The 22,785-nt window shown below is 51.3% G+C and overlaps 1 protein-coding gene across 1 annotated transcript in view; it reads left to right on the top strand.

Annotated features, from left to right (window-relative positions):
* Positions 1–22,262, top strand: part of EHBP1 (EH domain binding protein 1) — a 155,740-nt gene extending 133,478 nt beyond the window's left edge. Inside the window, exon 11 of the mRNA XM_068153007.1 lies at positions 22,046–22,262. Within this exon, the coding sequence (XP_068009108.1) occupies positions 22,046–22,228 (183 nt within the window). The 3' untranslated portion in view covers positions 22,229–22,262. The remainder of the gene's footprint in view (positions 1–22,045) is intronic.
* Positions 22,263–22,785: the final 523 nt, after the last annotated feature.

Raw genomic sequence — 22,785 nt, 5'->3', positions numbered from 1 at the left:
GTGCTGAAGATAGGTTAAAAAAGGTCTTATAAGAAAAGAAGCCTCCCTTCTTCATTCCACCCTTCAAACAGTAAAGCTTGGTCTCTTCCAACCTTAGTGATACTGTGGTACTGTAATTTCTTTGCTGCAAGAGTGGACAGGGGTGGGGGTTGGGCTCTCCTCCTAAGTCTTAGGTGATAGATGAGAGGAAATGGCCTGAATTGTGCCAGAGGAGGGTTATGTTGGGGATGAGGAAACATTTCTTTGCTGCAAGAATGGTCAGGGGTTGGAACAGGCTGCCCAGGGAGGTGGTGGAGTCCCCATCCCTGAAGGTGTATGAGAAACCTGTGGCCATGGCACTTGGGACCATGGTTTGGTGGCCATGGTGGTGTTGGGTGGATGGTTGGAGTGGATGATCTCAGAGGGCTTCTCCAAGCAACCCAATTCTCTGTTTCTCTATTGCAGCACTTAACTTTCAGCTGTTACTTAGAGCTGTAGTGTGGGGCTGACTTAGGTAGCTCAAGCCTTGGCTGCATTCTCTGCCACCTGCAGCCCGCAGAGGAGCTCTTGGGGAAGGAACCAGACTAACAGCAGCCTGTTTCTCTGCTTACCTGAAGGGTGGGTTTGAGGCTCATGGTGGATGGCAAGCACCTCAGAGTGGAAATAAGGATGCAGGAAGAAATATTCCTTTGCTTCTGTCATGATGGGTTCTGGATAGATGAGGAAAAACTGTTCTCTTCTCTTTATAAATCTGTCTTTGGTTTGGTTCCTAATTCACCACTCCTGCTCATCATTCTTTGCTTTGGGTCAGCTGCTTAAGCATAGGAATAAATAAGTAGATTTGATAGGGATAGGGATTAATCAATAAACAAATAAGCCACAGGTCTGAGGCAGAAGGCTTTGATTTGTTGTTGCTGCTGGGGAGTTGGAACGAGGCTGAACCCAAAGGAGAGCAAATCTCCACGACGGTGATGACCCTAAAATGATCTGCTTGGATCAGCTGCTCCACTCCACACAGTAACACCTATAAATATGAGGGGTGGGGGTCAGGATGAAGGGGCCAGGCTCTTCTGGGTGGTGCCCAGTGACAGGACAAGACACAGCAGGTCCAAGCTGGAACCCAGGAGGTTCCACCCCAACATGAGGAGGAACTTCTTTGGTGTGAGGGTGCTGGAGGCCTGGAGCAGGCTGCCCAGGCAGAACTTTTTGTGTATTTAAAACAGGAATCAGCTTTCATTTTAGTAGAGTTAATTAACCAGCTCAGTTTAGGTGGGCTGGTTAATGAACTCAAGGTGTGAAGCCAGGAGAAGCAGGGAAGGCTGAGATGACAGCAGCTAAGCCAGGTGAAAGAGTCAGGTGTTACACACGTATGTCCTACACACCCTCACTACAAACAGGATTGCAGCTCCAAGCTCTTTCAGGAGAGGGAATCAAGCCTGGTTAGAAGGGAATTTGTTGCACTCCTGAGTGGCTAGGAGCAAGCTGTTGCCAACCCACATTGCAAGAGAGCTGCCAGGAAGGAGAAGCTGCCTAATGAGAGCGAGGGGCTGGTGCGATAGTGCCGGCACGCTGGCTCCGTGCTCTTCACCAGCATTCGCTGCCCCTGCTCGGCAGCCTGCTCGCTCTCCCTCCTCCACTTGCTGAAGTCAGGATGACCTTTGCATGAATAAAGTCAAACAGGATTAAGGCAGGAATTTCCAACAATGGGAAAGAGCAACAGATGTAGCCGACTTTGGACGTGGGAGGATTGTTGATGCAGGGTTGCCTAAAGGGAGTGTCTGTGGTCACACACACACACACACACACACACACAAAGGGGATTGGGGGAGTGGGAAACACAACAGTTTCCAACAAAATTCAACACAATAGAAAATAAAGAGAAACCAAGGTAAAGGCCTGAAGTGAGCTCAGCTTTTACTGCAGCCAAGCTGCCTGCATGGGTTTTTGCCTTGCTGCCTCCTTCCAGTTCCTTTTTATTTCCCCTGCTCTCAGAGTTCTCCATCCCTGTTGGCGCTTTCTGAGGGGGTTGTGTGGTGGAACAGGCTATAGGTTCACTTTTTCTGAGTGATTTTCTTTTAAAAGTACAGACATGAAGCCTGGGGGGGGGGGGGGGGGGGGAGGGGAGGGGAAGGAGGTGTTGTTCCTCTGGAGAATTCAGAGATTGATAGAATGGTTTAGGTGGGAAGGGACCTTGAAGATCAGCTAGTCCCAAGCTTCAGCCCAGCCACTCAGCTACAACCTGGTAATGGTTTGTTTTATTTGACAGAGTTTTAGTTGCCTCATCCTATGCAGAAGCACAGAAATGGATCTCAGATACAGCCAGTGCAGGCAGTCTGTGTAGAAACTGTTACAGAAAGGGGGGGGAGGGGAAGAAAGGTTTAAAGCATACTTAAACCAAGAAATTTCCCTGATATAACAGGAGAAGGCATAAAAAAAAGGGTTGAAAACATACTTGAGCCAAGGATTCCTCCTGGAATAAAAAGAAGAGGGCATAAAAAAAGGGGTTGAAAACATATTTAAACCACTAATTTTGAATAGCCCAAAAGGGCATTAAAAATAAAAGGTTGGAAACATATTTAAGCCAATAAATTTTCCTCATAGGCATATGAAAAGGTTGGAAACATATTTCAACCAAGAATTTTGCCTGATATAACAGAAGAGGGTGTAAAAAGGAGGTTGAGAACATATTTAAACCAGTAATTGTTCCTGATACTACAAAAGAGGGCATAAAAAAAAGAACATAAACATAGTTAAAGCAAGGATTTTGCCTGATATGTGTCTCAAGTAGATTTTATATCTTTGTGCCTGTGCCTCCAGGCAGGAGGCTTCCACCACCTCCCTGGGCAACCTGTGCCAGTGTCCAACCACCCTCATGGGCAAGAACTTCTTCCTGACATCCAATCTGAATCTCCCCACTTCTAGTTTTGCTCCATTCCCCCCAGTCCTATCACTCCCTGACACCCTCAAAAGTCCCTCCCCAGCTTTCTTGGAGCCCCCTGCAGATCCTGCAAGGCCACAAGAAGGTCTCCTGGGAGCCTTCTCCTCTCCAGACTGCACAACCCCAACTCTCTCAGTCTGTCTCCAGAGCAGAGCAGCTCCAGCCCTCTGCTCACCCTCATGGCCCTTCTCTGGACACCTTGCAGCACCTCCAGACCCTTCCTGGAAGAGAGGCTCCAGAGCTGGACACAGAGCTCCAGGTGGGGTCTGAGCAGAGTGGAGCAGAGGGGGAGAATCCCCTCCCTGGCCCTGCTGGCCACACTTCTCTTGCTGCAGCCCAGGCTCTGCTAGGCTCTCTGGGCTGCAAGTGCTCCCTGCTGGCTCCTCTTGAGCTTCTCATCCCCCAGCATCCCCAAGGCCTTTTCCTCACAGCTGCTCTCAATCCAGTCCCTGCCCAGCCTGTATCAGTGCCTGGGATTGCCCTGACCCAGCTGCAGGACCTTGCCCTTGGCCTTGTTGCACCTCATGAGGTTGGCTTGGGCCCAGCCCTGCAGCCTGCCCAGGTCCCTCTGGATGGATCCCTTCCCTCCAGCCTGTCAGCGGCACCACACAGCTTGGTGCTGTCAGCTTGGTGTCCTCAGTGTAAGGATGTTTTATTTTGTGGGTTTAATGGTAAATTTGGAGGAATATTTTTGTACCTGGATAGAATCTGTGGGTACCCTGTTAACATGCAGCCAGTTCTTTGGAACTCATTTGGTTTCATTCTTGACAAGTAGGGAGCTGTGTTAATCCCTCCAGTGGTCCTTTAGAGTTGGGGTAATGAACAGTGCACACACTTGAAACAGGGTTCACGTGGATAATTCAGGCAAATCATGACAAGCAGGCCTGGGGAAGCTTTGAAACTGTGAATGAAATCATAGATCCACAGAATGGGTTGGGTTGGAAGGGACTTGAAAGATCATCCAGTTCTAACCCCTTGCCATGAGCAGGGACACCTCCCACTGGCCCAGCTTGCTCAAGGCCTCATCCAGCCTGGCTTAGCTCAGCAAAAGGGCTTCGAAGGAGCTAGCTAGAAACTAATTAAGGAAATTATGTTGGGAATGTCATGAAAAATATTGGTGAGCCTCATATATTGGAAGTTGAGCTGTTGTATTGGCAGAGCTTGATTAAGCACCCACTGCAGTGCAGCATTCAAGCGAGCTCCACGGCTGAGGGGACAGCCTGTGTGGGAAACCAGTTGGACTCAGAGGATGTAGCATAGTAGAACACAGAGTCATGGAATGGTTTGGGTTGGAAGGGGACCTCCAAAGGCTATCCAGTCTAACCCCCCTGCAGTTAGCAGGAACATCCCCCACTAGAGCAGGTTGCCCAGAGCCCTGTCCAGTCTCACCCTGAACATCTCCAGGGATGAGGCTACAACCACCTCCCTGGGCAACCTGTGGCAGTGTTCCAGCAGCCTCCTGGTGCACAACTTGTTCCTCACATTCAATCTCAATCTGCTCTGCTCTAGTTTGAAGCCATTGCCCCTGGTTCTGTCTCTGCAGGCCTTTGGGAACAGTCCCTCTGCAGCCTTCTTGTAGCCCCTTCAGGTATTGGAAGGCAGCTCTAAGGTCTCTGTGGAGCCTTCTCCTCTCCAGGCTGAACAGCCCCAGCTCCCTCAGCCTGTCCCTATAGCAGAGGTTCTCCAGCCCTGTGACCAACTTTGTGGCCTCCTCTGGACCTTCTCCCTCAGGTCCAGGTCTCTCTTGTGTTGGGGCCCACAGCTGGACACAGCCCTGCAGGTGAGGTCTCCCCAGAGCAGAGCAGAGGGGCAGGATCCCCTCTCTCCGGCTCTGGCTACACTGCTTTGGATGCAGCCCAGGCTGCCCTTGGCCTTCTGTGCTGCCAGTGCCCACATTTTCCAGCTTCTCCCCCACACCCCCAGCACCCCCAAGTCCTTCTCTGCAGGGCTGCTCTCAATCTCATCCCCCCCAGCCTGGATTGGTACCGAGGGTTGCCCTGACCTAGGTGCAGGCCCTCGCCGCACTCACTGATAGCAGACCTTGAGGAGGCAAGCTGCAAGTTCCCCACCAGCTGATGCCATACCACTGCAAACTTGCTAGACACAACAGGTCGCCCTGCCCCCAGAAGGGAGTCTTCCAACAGGTATTACATAAAAAAGCTGTCACCTGGGAAGAGCACAGCCCTGGGTGCTGGAGGCTTTAAGGGCAAGGTGGATCTCAGCACAGTGATCTCACCAGGCTTGTTTCCTAGTGCTGCTGCTGCAGAGGGTTGCTCAGCACTCTGCCAAACCCCTGTGTGCGAGGTGGTAGATCCTGCAATTTGGGATCACTTTTAGCACCTCATTTAGCTGAGAGCTAGACATCAGAGCCAACCTTGCAGATTCCACTGGGAGCTGATTGAGAACAGTACCAACCAAGCACAAAACCCCTTGGCCTTTGTCCCTTTCTCTTGATGCTCCTCGTCTCAAAGATTGCCATAATCATTTCATCTCCCCTTATGCAATTAGCTATGTTGCTACACATTTATTTGCAAGCTCACTGTCAGATGAGTAGTAATGCTCTAATTTACACTTCCCAAAGCATGGAAATTCCTGTTTAGGAGTGAAGGCTCCCTTCTTCTCCCTCCTACACCTATCCTGAGGTGCTCGTGCAGTGAAAAGTGTTGTTGCAGGAGGCTGAGATGTGTGAATGATAAATGCTGTGCAGGTTGCAACACCTGGATGGGATCAGACTTGTTAAAGGTGATGTATGAGGCTTGAGTCTGAGCTTTCTGCACTCAGGCTGGCTGACATTTTTTCCCCCTTTGTAGCTCCTTGGGATCTCATCACCCAGTCTAAGGGAGAGTGATCGATACCTCCTCCCACAGCCCCTTCTCATAGGGCTGATAACCACTGGTTGGAAGGCTGAAGTCTTCTGGAGCAGGCTTTCCATGGAGCTGTCTCTTAGTGCTGTCTGCAGATGAGTGTTTGGAGTCAGGAGCAGCTCACCCCAGAAGCACATTAATCATTGCATCACCTTGGGATGAGCTGAGGGCCTTGCTTTCAAGAGTGCTTCCTTTTATCTGACCCATCTGTGGAAATGAAGTCCAAAGGACACTTCAGGTGGAACTTTCCTTCTATATAAAACGTGCCAGCTCACAGGCAGGAGGTCTGTTTAGGGCTTCAATCATGTGTTAGGGGTGTTGTCTGCCTTGTCACCATGGGGCTGGTGACAGTTAACTCATGGACAGCAATGTGTCCTTGTGGCCAAGGGGGCCTGGGTATCCTGGGGTGCAGCAAGAAAAGTGTCTCCAGCAGGTCTAGGGAGGGTCTTCTGCCCCTCTACCTTGCCCAGCTGGGACCACACTCAGAATGCTGTGTCCAGTTTCGGGCTCCCCAGTTCAAGAGGGATCTGCTGGAGAGAGTCCAACAGGTTTGTGAGGATGATGAAGGGACCTGGGCATCTCTGGTGTGAAAAAATACTGAGAGCCCAGGGGCTGCTTAGTCTGGAGAGGAGAAGGCTGAGAGGGGATCTGATCAATGTCTATCAATAGCTGAGGGCTGGGGGTCAGGATGAAGGTTCCAGGCTCTGTTTGGTGGTGCCCAGGGACAGGACAAGACACAAAAGGTACAAGCCAGAATCCAGCAGGTTCCACCTCAGCATGAGGAGGAACTCCTTTGGTGTGAGGCTGCTGGAGCCCAGGAACAGGATGCTCAGAGAGGTTGTGGAGTCTCCTTCTCTGGAGCCTTTCCAACCCCACCTGGATGTGTTCCTGTGTGCCTTGCCATGGGTGACCCTGCTCTGGCAGGTGGTTGGACTGGATGATCTCCTGAGGTCCCTTCCAATCCCTACCATTCTCTGATTCTCTACTGATTGGGCCAGTGTTGGAAGAGCAGGGAATCAGGAACCCCTGGGCCTGATACTGCCTTAAAAACACCAGTTCTAAACACTCAGAAGCCTCTGTAGATTTGCTTCCCCAGGAGAACCTGTGGTCTGGATGAAATACTCCAGAGCATGACATCCATCACATCCAGAACAGCAGATGCTAAGAACCTTTTGAGGTTCCTTGAGTGGCAGAACTTTTTGTTCTCTATCAGAACCTTGGAATTGTTTCCTCTATTTATGATCTATAAAACTTGTTCCTTGAAGTGGTGCTGAGGGACATGGAAGTGTTCAATGATGAGGCCTTGAGCAACCTGGGCTAGGGGAATATGTCCCTGCCTATGGCAGGGGGTTGGAACTGGCTGATCTTTAAGGTCCCTTCCAACCTAAACCATTCTGTGAATGTATGACTTTATGAATCTGTGGTTCAGCCTTGATAGGGTTAGAGAATGGTCGGGCTGAGCAGGGACTGGATTGAGAGCAGCTGTGAGGAAAAGGCCTTGGGGGTGCTGGGGGATGAGAAGCTCAAGAGGAGCCAGCAGTGAGCACTTGCAGCCCAGAGAGCCAAGCAGAGCCTGGGCTGCAGCAAGAGAAGTGTGGCCAGCAGGGCCAGGAAGGGGATTCTCCCCCTCTGCTGAGACCCCACCTGGAGCACTGTGTCCAGCTCTGGAGCCTCTCTTCCAGGAAGGATCTGGAGGTGCTGGAAGGTGTCCAGAGAAGGGCCACAAGGGTGAGCAGAGGGCTGGAGCTGCTCTGCTCTGGAGACAGAGTGAGGGAGTTGGGGTTGTGCAGTCTGGAGAGGAGAAGGCTCCCAGGAGACCTTCTTGTGGCCTTGCAGGATCTGCAGGGGGCTCCAAGAAAGCTGGGGAGGGACTTTTGAGGGTGTCAGGGAGTGACAGGACTGGGGGGAATGGAGCAAAACTAGAAGCGTGGAGATTCAGATTGGATGTTAGGAAGAAGTTCTTGCCCCTGAGGGTGGTGAGAGACTGGCACAGGTTGGAAGCCTCCTGCCTGGAGGTTTTTCAGGCCAGGCTGGCTGTGGCTGTGAGCAACCTGCTGTAGTGTGAGGTGTCCCTGGCCATGGCTGGGGGGTTGGAGCTGGCTGCTCCTTGAGGTCCCTTCCAACCCTGACAATTCTATGATTCGATGATCCTGAAGGGCTTTCCCAACCCAACCCATTCAGTGATTCCAAGCCGAAAGCAGCAGCTCTCTCTCAAAGCTTTGAGCACTGCAACATTTACTGTGACATTATGCTCAAAGTGTTATTTTCTGAGTATTTGTCACTATATATATCTTTATTGTTGCTGGTTTTTAGGGACTTTAAGCAAAGAGCCAAACAAAGCTGCTGAACAAATTCTCTTAATTCCAAATGTTTGCCTTTTTTTTTACTTCTTCTTTTCTTTTTCATGCTAATGTATACAGTCTATTTGGGGCGGGGGAGGTGTGAAAAATAGCAATCTCTGCAGGCAGCCGTGCTGCTATTCCCTTCCAAGTGTTGTGCAGCAGATGCTGGGGCTCTCCGAGGAGTTGCAAAGGGGCAGGAGCGGCAGCGGCTGCCGCGGCAGCCCCAGAACGTGGCTAACGCCCAACTCCGGCGTGCTTAGACTCGGCTGCTAATTACGATTGAGCTGTAAAATATTTTGACAGTTCCCAACTGCTGCGTGGTTGTCAGCCAGGCACCGTCAGGGGAGGCAGGGCGCCGGGGGTTGGGTTGCTTTAGCTCTCCCTCCGCTCAAACGAGGGCTGGCAAAAACGACCTGCAGCTTAAAGTGTTAACGGCAAGCGGCGCTTAATGAGGAGCGGCTTCCCCTCGCCTCCTGCAGGAGAGGATTCCTCCTTCCCAAAGGCTGTGGTTCCTTGCAGGAGGCTTTGCCGTACCTTTCTGCTTCAGCTTTTCCCTTTACAAGCTTTTACTTGTTGAGGGCTAAAAAAGCAGAACCACAGCGCGCTGAGTTGGTCTCCTGAAGTCCCTGCGTGCCTCGTTTCAGGGGGAAGGATTTGCCGGAGCGATAGCTAGGAGAGCTCCTGCTAATCACCCCTTAGCAAACAAACAAACAAAGCCACTTCTCACTGAACATTCTCCTTCTCCTTGCAGCACTTAGCAAATTTGGGTAGAGGAAGAATTCCTGGGGAAAATCTCTGTGGGAGAAATCTCTGTTAAGCCAAGAGGCCTTTTGCTTTTGCAGGGATCTTTTTTTGGGGGGGTTATTTTGAAATGAAATTAATATAAGGGGAAACAAAATAATTATTCCAACTGCATGCCAGTGAAGCTGCAGATCGTGGCAGGCTTGTTCTGTTCATGAAGCTATTGAAGGCTGGAGTTGTGGCTGGTGTGCCATGGGGGCTATCCACAAGAGAAGGTGATCTTCAGAGAGGTCAAGACAGCAGTCGGCCTTCGTGCTGCTCAAGTAACCCTGCTGCTGCTGCTGGGCAGCTCAAATAATGACATTCCAGGCTGCCATTCCTGATTTGTTTCCTCTTTTCCTTGCTTTATGTATCTGGGAGCACTTTCTGGGCTTGTGTGCTGTTTGTGGCTGAAGGGAAGGATTTTTCCAAGCATTTGTACCTTGGTTTTCTTTCATTCAAAAGAGAGGAAGGCAAGGAGGGGAAACAAGCCCTGAAGTAATAATTCTGGTTTGCCAGTTCAGTCTGTTGGGGACCTCTCTGCTGGGACTGAGAGCTGAATCCAGCCAATTCAGCTAATTAAGGGTTGGACTTGATGGTCTCAGAGGTCTTTTCCAACCTTAACGATTCTGGGATGCACTTGCCAGTGGTGTTAATGCATTCTAGATGGGAGAGTATCTACAGAAGAGCTCTTATTCTTCCTGGTCTTGGAATATCTACTTACTTGGTTGTTCTTCTATGATGGCCATGGTTATTTGGTCATACTTCTGGCTCTTGGAGTATCTGGCTGGTTTGTGGTGCTTCTAGAACTGTCATTTGGCCTGTCTTTAGACAGCCTCAGCAAAAGTCCCTCTGCAGGATCCCTTCAGGTACTGGAAGGCAGCCCTAAGGTTCCCCCTGGAGCCTTCTCTTCTCCAGACTGAACACCCCCAGCTCCCTCAGCCTGTGCTCACAGCAGAGCTGCTCCAGCCCTTGGCTCATCTTTGTGGCCTCCTCTGGCCTCACTCCAGCAGCTCTGTGTCCTTCTGCTGGGGACACCAGACCTGGAGGCAGGATTGGAGGTGAGGTCTCAGCAGAGCAGAGTCCAGGGGCAGAATCCCCTCTCTTGTCCTGCTGCCCACACTCCTCTGGCTGCAGCCCAGCACACAGCTACCTGCTGGGCTGCAGGAGGGCACTGCTGGCTCCTGAGGAGCTTCTCAGCAACCAACACCCTCAAGCCTCTTTCTTCAGGGCTGTTCTCTGCCCACTCTATGCCATTGCTCATCTGGAGAGCTGTGGTGGTGGTTATTGCACTCTGGCTTTATTCAAATAGGATGTGCCAGGATAGGAAAGCAAAGTTCAGTGTGCTGTGCAAGGAGCTCTGACTCATGAACTGGGGCTTGAGTTGCTTCTGAAACAACCCAGATCAAGACCCCCACCCCAGGCTGAGATTTTCCAATGGGGAGCTGAGGCTGAGGGAGTTTGGTTGGTGGCATGGACTGAGAGGCCAGAGAGAAGTGTTGCTGGGGTTTTTCAGCTTGCTTGCCCTGCTACGAAGAAGCAGAGAGGAGCTCTGCTGGGCTCCTGTTGCTGGTGGCAGCAGCCTGTGCCAGCTGTGTCCTTGTAGGACCTGGAGTTAAGAAACAAGGAGAAGGTAGGTCTGGGACACATCTCAGAAGCTCACCTGATCCCTCTGCTTGCTCAAAGGCAAGGTCAGCCTTACGAAACCAAAGATTTCTTCAAGCTGCTGTTAAAGACCTCCAATCACAGATGGTGCAGGGCTTTCTGAGCCAGCTGAATGCTTCATTTCACTGGCCCAGAGACTGCACCTCCTGGTCTCACCTGCTGCAAGCAAAGCCTGCAACTTCATCCTGCTAAACACTGGCCTGGGGGACAAAGGGCTTGCTGTCTTCTTCACCATTTTATGTGCCAGTGGACTTGCCGAGTTCCTTCCCTTTATCATTTCTTCCTAACAGAAATGACCTACATTTGCTCCAGCTTTCTTTGTCTTTTGGGTTGTTTGTTGGTCTTTTTCTCCCCCCATCCCTGGTCTTGTGTTGGGTCCATCTTTGTTCCACTCTTCATCAGGGCAGACTGAACATGCACCTTCTGTGGTGTTCTGTGTTCCACTCCTCACCAGGGCAGACTGAACATCCATCTTCTTCCATGGTGTTCAGTGTTCCACTCTTGATCAGGGCAAACTCAACATGCACCTTCTTCCATGGTGTCCAGTGTTCCACTCTTGATCAGGGCAAACTCAACATGCACCTTCTCCCATGGTGTTCTTCTGTTGGAAAAGACCTTCAAGATCATCCAGTCCAGCCTTCAGGGCAGGGTCCAAGGTTGGACTGGATGATCTCGAGGGTCTCTTGCAACCAACTATATTCTGTGACCCTGCTAGGGATGCTGAATGGAGTGGGAGAGACAGGGTATGTCTTGCAAGCTTTCTGTGTGTCTCAGGGAGGTGTTTGTCTTTTTCACAACAAGCTGCTGTTGTTGACTTAGGTTCAGCCTGCAGAGATTCTTTCCCCCACATCCTTTTGTGAAGAGCTGTTACCTAACCAGTTCTTCCTCGTCCTGCATTTATGTAAATGATTGCCTGCTCCTATGTTGCTCTTGCACCTGCACCTATTGAATTTCACCCTGTTTTCTTCAGACCTTTGCTCCTTTCTCTAGGCTCAGAGCTCTTTGTGAAGCTGAGGGGGAGCAGGGTTAGACTGGATCTTAGGAAGAAGTTCTTCAGTATGAGGGTGGTGAGACTCTCCTCTGAGACCCCCACCTCCAATCCTGCCTCCAGTTCTGCTGTCCCCAGCAGAAGGACACAGAGCTGCTGGAGTGAGGCCAGAGGAGGCCACAAAGATGAGCCAAGGGCTGGAGCAGCTCTGCTGTGAGCACAGGCTGAGGGAGCTGGGGGTGTTCAGCCTGGAGAGAAGACTCTGGGGAGACCTTAGAGCTGCCTTGCAATAGCTGAAGGGATCCTGCAGGAAGGCTGCAGAGGGACTTTTGCTGAGGGTGTCTGGAGACAGGCCAAGGGGGAATGGTTTGAAGCTGAGGCAGAACAGGGCTAGAATGGAGCTAAGGGAAAAGTTCTTCATTGTGAGGCTGGTGAGACTCTGGAACAGGCTGCCCAGGAGGGCTGTGGCTGCCTCCTCCCTGGGGGTGTTGAAGGCCAGGCTGGATAAGGCCATGAGCAGCCTGGGCTAGTTGAGAGGTGTCCCTGCCCATGGCAGGGGGTTGGAGCAGATGGTCTCTGAGGTCCCTCCCAACCTGAGCCACTCTGGGATTCCAGTGCATTTGATGTGCAAACCTCGCTTCGTGTCTAGTCTGTCATCCACCTTCCTAATGCAGACTTTCAACACCAAACCTAAGAAATACTCTTGCAGAGCCTTTGATGCATAATCCCAAGAGCAGTTTTCCATCCTGATTTTTGCTGTGTGTCTCAAAGGTCTCCTCCAGCCTCAAGAGTTCTGTGATTCTCTGATTCTTTGCCCCTGCTCACTGCAGCAGGGTTGGACCTTCAAGGGTCCCTTCCAACCCAGTGCCTCCTGTGATTCCACAACAAAGCATTTCAGGAGTCTCCCCATCGTCTGTGGGGGACTCCTCCTTACCACCAAGTAGTGCAGCAATATTTTATTCATCTCCATCTTGTTTGTGGTTGCACAGAGTGCTGATGAAGGCTGGGACTCACTTGTTTCCACCGAATTCCCACCCAAGCCCAGCTGTTGGAAGGTGTTCACGCGAGGGTCGTCATGCCTGTTGTGAGCTCATGGACAGCACCACCTCCTGCAGGATTGTAGAGTGGGCTCATTTTATTTCTCCCCTCAGTTCAGAGGTCTCCCCTGGCCTTCAGAGGCACCACATCAGGCTCTCTCTCATCTACCCCAGGCTTACAAACCCTGAGTGCCCTCAGCCCCTCCGCGCACAGAGGTCGTTTTCCTTCAGTGGTGCAATGCCTGCACAAGTCTGGCGAGAGGGCTCTGTCCTCAAGTCTTGGAACCAAAGAGTTCTCATGGGCAGAGCTTTCTCCCTTCCACAAATCTGCCCGTGGCTGGGCACCAGCAGACATGAGGCAGTAGATTTACAAAACAGCTACCCATAAATCTCTGTGGAGCAACAGCACCTTAATGATACCAGCTCAGAAGCTTGCCTGAGAAAAGGGGGCACCTCCAGAAGAGGGGGAGAAGCCCTGGGCTTTGTTTAATGGCTTGGGGCAGAGGAGATTCCTGCAGAAGCACCCAGAAGAGCTCCCTGGTTTGAGGAGGAATTGGCAGCGCCTCTCATTTTCGGTCTGCCTTGTGCTTGCTTTCAGCAGAGCTCCTCGTGACCTTTCCTGACAAGCTCCAACACTTCCATTGTTTGCTGCAGGCCTTTGAAATGTGGCAGAGATAGCCTTGGGCCCAGGGAGGTGCATTTTGCTAGTTCAGTTCACATTTAACAAAGTTAAAAGCTTTGAAAATTGCTATTTCTCCTCTGTGGTTGAAGTTGCTTCATTCTGGCAAGCTGCCCACAGCACTGAAGGTTCCTGGCGTGGCAGGGAGCCAGGGATCGTCAACCCGCAGCATCCCGGTGGCTCCTCTGGGCTTCCAGCACAGGCTGCACCCTAGTGGAGGCTTCTACCCTCGTGCTGCTGGGGCAGCTGGGGAAAGGAAGGTGGACAGAAGGAAATTGGCCATCTTGGGAGGGCAGGGAAATGAGCCCCGTCCCTGCGGGCGACCTGCTCACACTGTTCCCTTGCAGACAGCCGGAGCATCAGAGGCTGAGCTCAGCGTTGGCTCCTGCTTAATGGGGCCAATTAGAAACCTTTGCCCAGGCCTTTTTTAATTGAAAACACCTCGTTCAAGGCAAAGATTGTGGGACCTCAGGGAAGAGAAGCTAGACAAGCCTCAGCCAAGCCTTTTATGATAGTTGAATCAGAGAAGGAGCTCACTATGCCCCCTTCTCGTGGCTGCACTGACCATCAGGTGACATTCCTTGCACCTAAGGAAGCAGTTCATTATGTTGGCTCAGATTTCTTTCTCCTTTCCCAGCTCATTAACATAATCTTCTCTGTGCCATTAGCTCACAGATTTAGGGCTTCTCAACCTGGTGAGGCTGAACTCCCCTCACTGCTCTGTGGTGCTTTTGTGCTGCGTTCAGAAGGTCCGCAGAGGGAGGGAGGGACTCGCCTCGAAATGAGCACTCTTGTCTTCTGCTTAATTAACTCCCAGGAGCAGCCAGGCTCCATGTCCCGTTGCCCAAAGTGAGGAAATGGTCCAGCAGTTGCAGTCTTGTGGCTTGTGTGGTTTTGAAGGTTTAGAGTTCGGTTCCCAAAGACTTGGGGTTGGGGTTGGGGTTTTTGTATCCATTTAATCGCCAGCGATGAAAACCAAAGCAAGCCCCTGTGAAGAAAAAGCTGCTTCGTGGCTGGACAAAGGAAAAGCTGAAAGGAGGCTGCCAGGTGATTACCAAAAATGCAGGATGAACAACTTGGCAGTTAGGAGTTGCCAGATCTAAGGTAGCCTCTGCCCCCATGAGCTCTGCCGTGGCTGTGCTCTGGAGGCTGTGTGCACCTTCCAGTTGGATGACTCCACACCGTGGCTTGCTGCCCAACCACTTCCTCAGTGCTCAGAGCTGAAGTAACCAGAGCCTGTCAGAGCTGTCTGCAGGGCTGCCAGTTGATTTCTTTGGAGCAGCTGGGAGATGCTTAATGGAGAAGAGTCTCTTCATTAGACCAGGTTGTTGTCATGGGGAGCCTGGGTGGAGCTCATGACATGGAGCTGCTGTGTCACACTGCACAGAGCACTCGGTGAGACTACAAATGATCATAGCATCATTTTGGTTGGAAAAGACCTTTAAGATTATTGAGTCCAACCATTATCCTCCTTCACCAAATCTAGCAGGACAAACATGGAGTCCTTGGTTCACCTGTGAGGCCCTCACTACAAGAAAAACGCTGAGGGGCTGGAGAGGATCCAGAGAAGGGCAAGGAAGCTGGGGAAGGGTCTGCAGAACAGGGCTGGGGAGGAGCAGCTGAGGGAGTTAGGGGTGTTTAGTGTGGAGAAGAGGAGGCTGAGAGGAGACCTCCTTGCTCTCTACAGCTCCCTGAGAGGAGACTGGAGCCAGGTGGAGGTTTGTCTCTTCTCTGTAGTAACAAATGATGGGAGGAGAGGAAACAGCCTCAAGTTGCCTTTGGGGATGTTTAGGTTGGACATTAGGAGAAACCTCTTCACTGAACAGGCTCTCAAAAGCCTGCACAGACTGCCCAGGTTGAATGCCCATCCCTGGAGGTGTTTGAAAGAGGCAGAGCTGTGGTGCTGAGGGCCCATGGTTTAACCCCAGCCATGTCAGGGAGTGGAGTGGAGTGGAGGATCTGAGAGGGCTTTTCAACCCAAGCACCTCTGTGACCCAATCACTTTCAGCAGCCATACAGACTCCAGCTGCTTTCCTTTCTTTTCTCAAACATAGTCTGGGAAAGCTCTTTCCAGCCTTCTGGCCAGCAAAATATGTAACAGGCAACTGCAAGCCCTGGAGAATGAAATCATTTCACCTACTTGACCAACAGCTACCTGGAGGCTTGTCCCAAGGGTTTTCCCTTCCTCCACATCTTGCCTGATTCAGAGCTGAGAGCATCGTGTTGGATCAGGCAGATGTCTGAACACTGAGGCCATGATGGAACATGGCCTGGTGTGGATGTGCCAAAATTAAACCTCTGAGATGATAAGCAATTAACAGCTTATGCCTAAGCCTCCTCAGATCCAAGTTTAGACTTTGTTTCATGTCCACATTAGCTGTAGGCACACTCAGAAAAGTGAGGGAGGCAAAGTTTTAAGGTGCCTGGTGCTGGGGAAACCTGGAGGTTACCTAAAGATTTGTCATTAATCATGTATAGGAAACAAATTAGCTGAATGTGAACTCCTACCTGGCAGCTGGGTTTGCAGATATCCTTAGTGGTTAGGGGCAGCAGCAAGTGGAGACATCCTGTGTTGCTCAAACACCATGCTGTGAAGCTAGGGACCAACAGAGGTGTAGAGTGGACTCCTCAGCTGGTGAGTTTGGTTCATAGGTTCACAGAATGGGGTGGGTTGGGAGGGACCCTCAAGATCTTACTTACAAATTATACATGTCTTAAAATCCCAGTCACAATTCCTGGATAATCTATACTAAGTTGGAGCTTTTTCCCCCATGTTGGAACAGAGAGCCACTGAGCTGCTGAGGTCACTGAACATCACCTTGTGAGGAGAAGCTGAGAGCCCTGGGGCTGCTTCGCCTGGAGAGGAGCAGCCTGAGGAGCAGTGCTGATCAATAGCTGAAGGGTGAACGGCAGGAGGCTGGAGCCAGACTCATCTCAGTGGTGCCCAGGGACAGGACAAGAAGTGACAGGCACAAACTGGAACCCAGGAGGTTTCACTTAAATGTGAGGAGAAACTTCTTTGTCATGAGGGTGGCAGAGCACTAGGAAGGGCTGCTCAGAAAGGTTGTAGAGTTTCCTTCTCAGAGGCATTCCATACCCAGCTGGATGTTCCTCTGGATGTGACCCTGCACTAGCAGAGGGGCTTGACTGGATGATCTCCATAGGTCCCTTCCAAGCCTGCCACTCTGTGACTCTGGAAACTCTGAGCTCACCATGCAGTCTGCAGCCCTCAACACAGGAGGGACATGGACCTGATGGAGCAGGTCCAGAGGAGGCCATGAAGATGATCACGGGGGTTGGAGCACCTCTGCTATGGGGACAGGCTGAAGGAGCTGGGGGTGTTCAGCCTGGAGAAGAGGAGGCTCTGGCCAGACCTAATAGCAGCCTGCCGGTACCCGAAGGGGCTACAAGAAGACTGCAGAGGGACCAAAGTCCTGCAGGGACAGGACCAGGGGCAATGGCTTCAAACTAGAGCAGAGCAGATTGAGATTGGATGTGAGGAACAAGTTCTGCACCAGGAGGCTGCTGGAACACTGCAACAGGTTGCCCAAAGGAGGTGGTTGAGGCCTCATCCCTGGAGATACTCAAGGTGAGGCTGGACAGGGCTCTGGACAACCTGATCTAGTGCAGGATGTCCCTGCTGAGTGCAGGGGGGCTGGATTGGGTGAGCTTCCAGCCCAGACCATTCTGTGATGCTGTGAGAGCATCATACACATTCTTAGAGAATTTGAACTAAATGGAAGGACCAGCATGGGGGAAAAAAGCTCCAACTAGGTATAGATTATCCAGGAATTGTGACTGGGATTTTAAGACATGTATAGTTTGTAAGTAAAATGCAAACATCTGCTAATTTTATGGATTTAATAGCCTTGGATGTCTTTTGGTAAAACCTAGCTTTAAATCAGTTGTATCTTCAGTTCATTAGAATCTCAGAACCATTTGGGCTGCCTTTCAGCTCATCCAGCCCAACCATTCTTTAACTCTGCCAGGGTTGGGGCTGAGCCATGGCCCTCAGCACCACAGCTCTGCCTCTCTCAAACACCTCCAGGGATGGGCATTCAACCTGGGCAGCCTGTGCCAGGCTTTGAGAACCCTTTCAGTCAAGAAGTCTCTTCTAATGTCCAACCTAAACCTCCCCAAAGGCAACTTGAGGCCATTTCCTCTCCTCCTATCACTTGTTCCTAGGGAGCAGAGTCCAGCCCCCACCTGGCTCCAGCCTCCTCTCAGGGAGCTGTAGAGAGCAAGGAGGTCTCCCCTCAGCCTCCTCTTCTCCACACTAAACACCCCTAGCTCCCTCAGCTGCTCCTCCCCAGCCCTGTTCTGCAGACCCTTCCCCAGCTTCCTTGCCCTTCTCTGGACCTGCTCCAGCCCCTCAGTGTTTTTCTTGCAGTGAGTGCCCCAAAACCGAACCCAGCACTCAAGGCATAGCCTTGCGAGTGCTGACTACAGCCCTGTTCCTGCCCACACCACCACTTCCTTCCCTGGGCACCAGGTTGAAGCAGAACCTTTTGTTAGGTGTGTGCTGAAGGCATCTGGAGGACACCATTTAAGAGACAACCAGAAAGTGCTGAGGTGGTGACTGCAACATTTAACCTTTCTGTAGAGAGTTTCCACACCAAGTGTTCAGACTCAGTAGCTGATGTTTGATCTCTGGGGTCAGGAGTGCTTTATGGTTGGACAATTAGCTCTGAGCTTTAAAACTTTGCTCAGATATGATTTTCCTGTGTCTCTGGAGTGCTGTTTCAGACCTTTCCTCCCAGCAGTGAGATATCCACAGAGATAGTTTAGGTAGCAAATAGATGTTAAGTAACACAGGAGGTGTCAGTGAGGAAGGGGTTGGTCACAGATTCACAGAATGGGTTGGCTTGGAAGGGATCTTAAGCATCATCCAGTTCCAACCCCCTGCCATGGGCAGGGACACCTCCCACCAGCCCAGCTTGCTCAAGGCCTCATCAAGCCTGGCCTTGAACACCTCTAAGGAGGAGGCAGCCACAGCCTTCCTGGGCAACCTGTGCCAGTGTCTCCCCACCCTCACTCTAAAGAGTTTCTTCCTCATCTCCAGTCTCAATCTCTCCTCTCCCAGCTCAAAGCCATTGTCCCTCATCCTGTCTCTCCCAGCCCTTGTCAGAAGTCCCTCCCCATCTCTCCTGGAGTCACTTCAGGTACTGTAAGGCTGCTCTAAGGTCTCCCTGGAGCCTTCTCTACTCCAGGCTTAGCAATCCCAACTCTCCCATCCTGTCCCCATAGTGAGGTTCTGAAGCCCACTGATTATCCTCATGACCTCTTCTCTCTAGAGGAGGAAGCAATAGGAGGAGAGGGAATGGCCTCAGCTTGTGCCAAGGGAGGCTTAGGTTGGACTTCAGAAGAAACTTCTTCCCCAAAAAGGTTCTCAGAGCCTGGCAGAGGCTGCCCAGGGAGGTGTTTGAATGCCCATCCCTGGTGGTATTTGAGAGAGGAAGAGCTGTGGTGCTGAGGGCCGTGGTTCAACCCCAGCCTTGGTAGAGTTAGAGAATGGTTGGACTGGGTGAGCCTCAAGAGCTTTTCTGGCTGTAATGATTCCATGGTCCTGTGGTGCCTGGAAGCTGAGACCAGTGATTAGTCAGTGGCCTTTGTTTCCTGCTATGGAAGAACAGGAGCAAACATTGATTTTAAGTGGCATCAGTGTGAGCCTGGAGTAAGTGTCTGGCAGCTGCTAAGCAGCATTTGTTTCTCTGGAAGGTTTTCATGTCATGCTGCTTTTCCTTCCCTCTGTCCTGCATCCCTGCTCAGCTGTTACCTCAGAGTGCTTGGAGATACCAGCTTGTCCTTAAGGGATTTATCCCTGCTGGGCTGACTCATTGACAGGAGTTTTAAAAATAAGCAAGAAATAAGCCAAGCCCCATCCAAAACCCCCAAACCAACAAAACCAAAGTACTTTTTAACCCTTTTTTTTTGTCCCTATGAGGCAGTATTGGAGAACATTTCAGCCAGGGGTACATTCTGCACTCTCCTGGTGAGCTGGCAGGGCTGAGGGAGGTGTGCTGCTAAAACACCTCTGTCAGGGTAAGGTGAAAAATGACTTCCCTGCTCCTGTGCCTTTTCCTTCCCCAGCAGCAGTGGGGAGAACATAAATCAGTGGGTTAGGGAGCATCTGGTGGCTCAGTACTGACTGCCTTCAGTCAAGTGGGGGCATCCTTGGTCTTTCACAAAGAGGTAGTGTGGCCAGAAGGATTTTGCTTGTCCAGATGAAGTGGCTGGCAGGGAGGAAATGAGTTACTCTGTTTTGAGCTTCATGTGGGGGCTCTCTAGCTATAAGGTGCATAAACAGCACGTTTGGGGGAGGTAGAAGGGGGTGTCTTTGCTTTTAATGATGTGACACTGCAAAAGCAAGACGGCTGGGTTCCTGCCCTTTCATTCAGAGCTTGGATTTGTGTCAGCCACCTCGTGACACAGAGCCTTTGATAGGGAGCTTTTGGGGGATGAAATGGGGGTCTGGTTCATGAAATATCAGCTGCAATCAGTAATTTCCCTGCTGAAGGAGAGAAACATCATACAGATGGGAGAGGGGAGACTGAGACTGGAGATGAGGAAGAAACTCTCGACATGGAAGGTAGGGAGACACTGGCACAGGTTGCCCAGGGAGACTGTGGATGTTCCCTCCCTGGAGGTGTTGAAGGCCAGGCTGGATGAGGCCTTGAGCAAACTGGGCTGGTGGGAGGTGTCCCTGCCCATGGCAAGGGGTTGGGACTGGATGATCTTTGGGGTCCCTTCCAACCTAAAGCCTTCTATCAATCTCTGAACAACAAACAGCCAAAACATTTAATTCTTGGCCTTGTGTTCATAAAAATGTTATTGAAAATGTCTGAGTAACCTGTGGGGAAATGGCCATCATTAGCTAATGATACTTGTTAGAAACCACCTCCTGACAGTGCTTGATGGCCCAGACTCCTTTCCCACACAGAAAAACTGCAGCCTGGAAGAGGAAGCTCTCTGGGTGCAGTTGAAAGTGGCTGTTTAGAAACCTCATGGAATGATAGCATGGTTTGGCTTGGAAGGGACCTTCAGGATCATCCAGTACCAGCCCCCTGCCATGGGCAGGAACACCTCCCACCAGCCCAGCTTGCTCAAGGCCTCATCCAGCCTGGCCTTCAACACCTCCAGGGAGGAGGCAGCCACAGCCTCCCTGGGCAACCTGTGCCAGTGTCTCCCCACCCTCACTGCCAAGAATGTCTTCCTCATCTCCAGTCTCGATCTGCCCTCCTCAAGTCACCTTCGTGCAGTCTCAGGCCAAAGCAGCAGAGCTCCTAGAGACATTGATGCTGGTCATTAGTAAAAAGGAAGTAGTTGTACAAGTGGGTAGAAGCTGAGAGGTCTGGAATCGTTGTGAATTGCTCTTGGTGTAGCAGAAGGGAGGCTTGCAATGCTGAAAGCCAGGGACCAGAGGCTGGAAGCTGTACGAGAGGAGCACATCAGTGTTACGTCACAGCCACGGTGCCTTCAGTCCTGTGCTGCCATGGGGAGTCCCACCTGGCAGCAAGCTCTGTTCTGCCTGCTGCCTGCTCCAGTAAGGATCTTACCTTCCTTAAAAGCAAAAAGGCTTTTGGGGATGCTTTTCACAGGATCACACAGGATGTCAGGGGTTGGAAGAGACCCAAACAGATCATCAAGTCCAATCCCCATGCCAGAGCAGGAGCATACAGTCTAGCTCAGGTCACACAGGAGCACATCCAGACAGGCCTTGAAAGTCTCCAGAGAAGGAGACTCCACAACCTCTCTGGGCAGCCTGCTCCAGTGCTCTGTGACCCTCACAGGGAAGAAGTTCCTCCTCATGTTGAGGTGGAACCTCCTGTGCTGCAGCTTACATCCATTGCTCCTTGTCCTATCACAGGGTACAACTGAGCAGAGCCTGTCCCTGTCCCCTCCCTCCTGACCCGCAGCCCTCAGATATTTATAAACATTTATTAAATACCCTCTAAGTCTTCTCCTCTCCAGACTAAGCCCCAGGGCTCTCAGCCTCTCCTCACCAGGCAGTGCTGCAGTCCCTTCAGCAGCCTTGTAGCCCTCCCTTGGACTCTCTCCAGCAGATCCCTGTCCCTCCTGAACTGGGGAGCCCAAAACTGAACACAGTACTCAAGATGAGGTCTCAGGAGGGCAGAGTAGAGGGGGAGGAGAACATCCCTGGATCTGCTGGGCACACTCTGCTTAATACACCCCAGGAGCCCCTTGGCCTTCTTGGCCCCCAGGGCACATCGCTGTCCCCTGCAGAACTTGCTGCCCACCAGCACTCCCAGGCCCTTCTCCCCAGGGCTGCTCTCCAGCAGATCCCCTCCCAACCTGTCCTGCTGCAGTTTATTCTTCCTCCCCAGCTGCAGGACTCTGCCCTTGTCCTCGCTGAGCCTCACTGGGACAAGTGCAGGGCTGCACCGTGGGCCTTGTCTCCCGAGGCGTGGGTCAGGGGCAGCGCGGGGCCGTGGCCGCGGTCGTGAGGCGCGGTGTTGGCGGCGGCGCGGCTCTTGGCCTGCTGGCGGTGCAGATCTGGAATCCTGAACATCTCCGGCCCTTGGAGACGAGCGCCCAGGGCGACGGCTGGGGATAATAACTTGGATTTGTGTCTTTTGCTAGTTGCAGTCATTGTAAACTGACAGCTGTGGAGGACCTAAACTCACATCAAAGGAGACAGATCATCCAGTTGGGTCAATTAATGTTAATTCTCATCTTCCATTAAATTCTTTTATCTTCTTACTCTTCTTTTTTGTGTGTGTGTGGGTCTGTGTGTCTCCTTTTCTTTTTGCAGCCAAGCCCAATACCGAGTCCTGTGCTGGGGAAGAAGCCAAATGCTAGTCAGTCACTGCTGGTGTGGTGCAAAGAAGTCACCAAAAACTACAGGGGAGTGAAAATCACCAATTTTACCACCTCGTGGAGGAACGGTTTATCCTTTTGTGCAATACTGCATCACTTTAGACCAGACCTGATGTAAGTTGCCCACAGATCTCTGTCTGCCTATGCTAAGCCTCCTAGAAACACACAGTGTTTAAAGCTGGGGAAGTGGTGGGGTGGGGGAGAATGCAAGTCCCTGTTTTATTTCATTGAGAAATGCAACCCTTTGGAAGATGTTGAGGGAAAAATTCTAAGTCCTTCTTCTATTTAATAAGTATATTGATTGAGAAATGCAACCCCTTGGAAGATGTGGGGGTAAAAATCCAAGTCCTCCTTCTGTTTAATAAATATATTGATTGAGAAATGCAACCCCTTGGAAGATGTGGAGGGAAAAATTCCAAGTCCTTCTTCTATTTAATAAGTATATTGATTGAGAAATGCAACCCCTTGGAAGCTGGGGGGGGGGGGGCGAAAATCCCAAGTCCCTCTTCTGTTTAATAAATACATTTCATTGAGAAAGGCAATCCCTGATTTCTGCAATAAATCTCTATCTAATTCAGGTGGTGAATTTCTTTCCCCCTCCCCCCCCCCACTTTTCCTTGCAGCAGGGATCCATCCTTTGTCAAAGCCAACCCCCCGTTTCACGCACGCTCCCAA

The sequence above is a fragment of the Melanerpes formicivorus genome, unplaced genomic scaffold (assembly GCF_026170545.1).
Source record: "Melanerpes formicivorus ecotype bairdi unplaced genomic scaffold, bMelFor1.0.p_v2 SCAF_25, whole genome shotgun sequence".
Taxonomy (NCBI): Eukaryota; Metazoa; Chordata; class Aves; order Piciformes; family Picidae; genus Melanerpes; species Melanerpes formicivorus.
The sequence above is the reverse complement of the archived record's forward strand: the minus strand, read 5'-3'. Positions and strand labels throughout refer to the sequence as shown.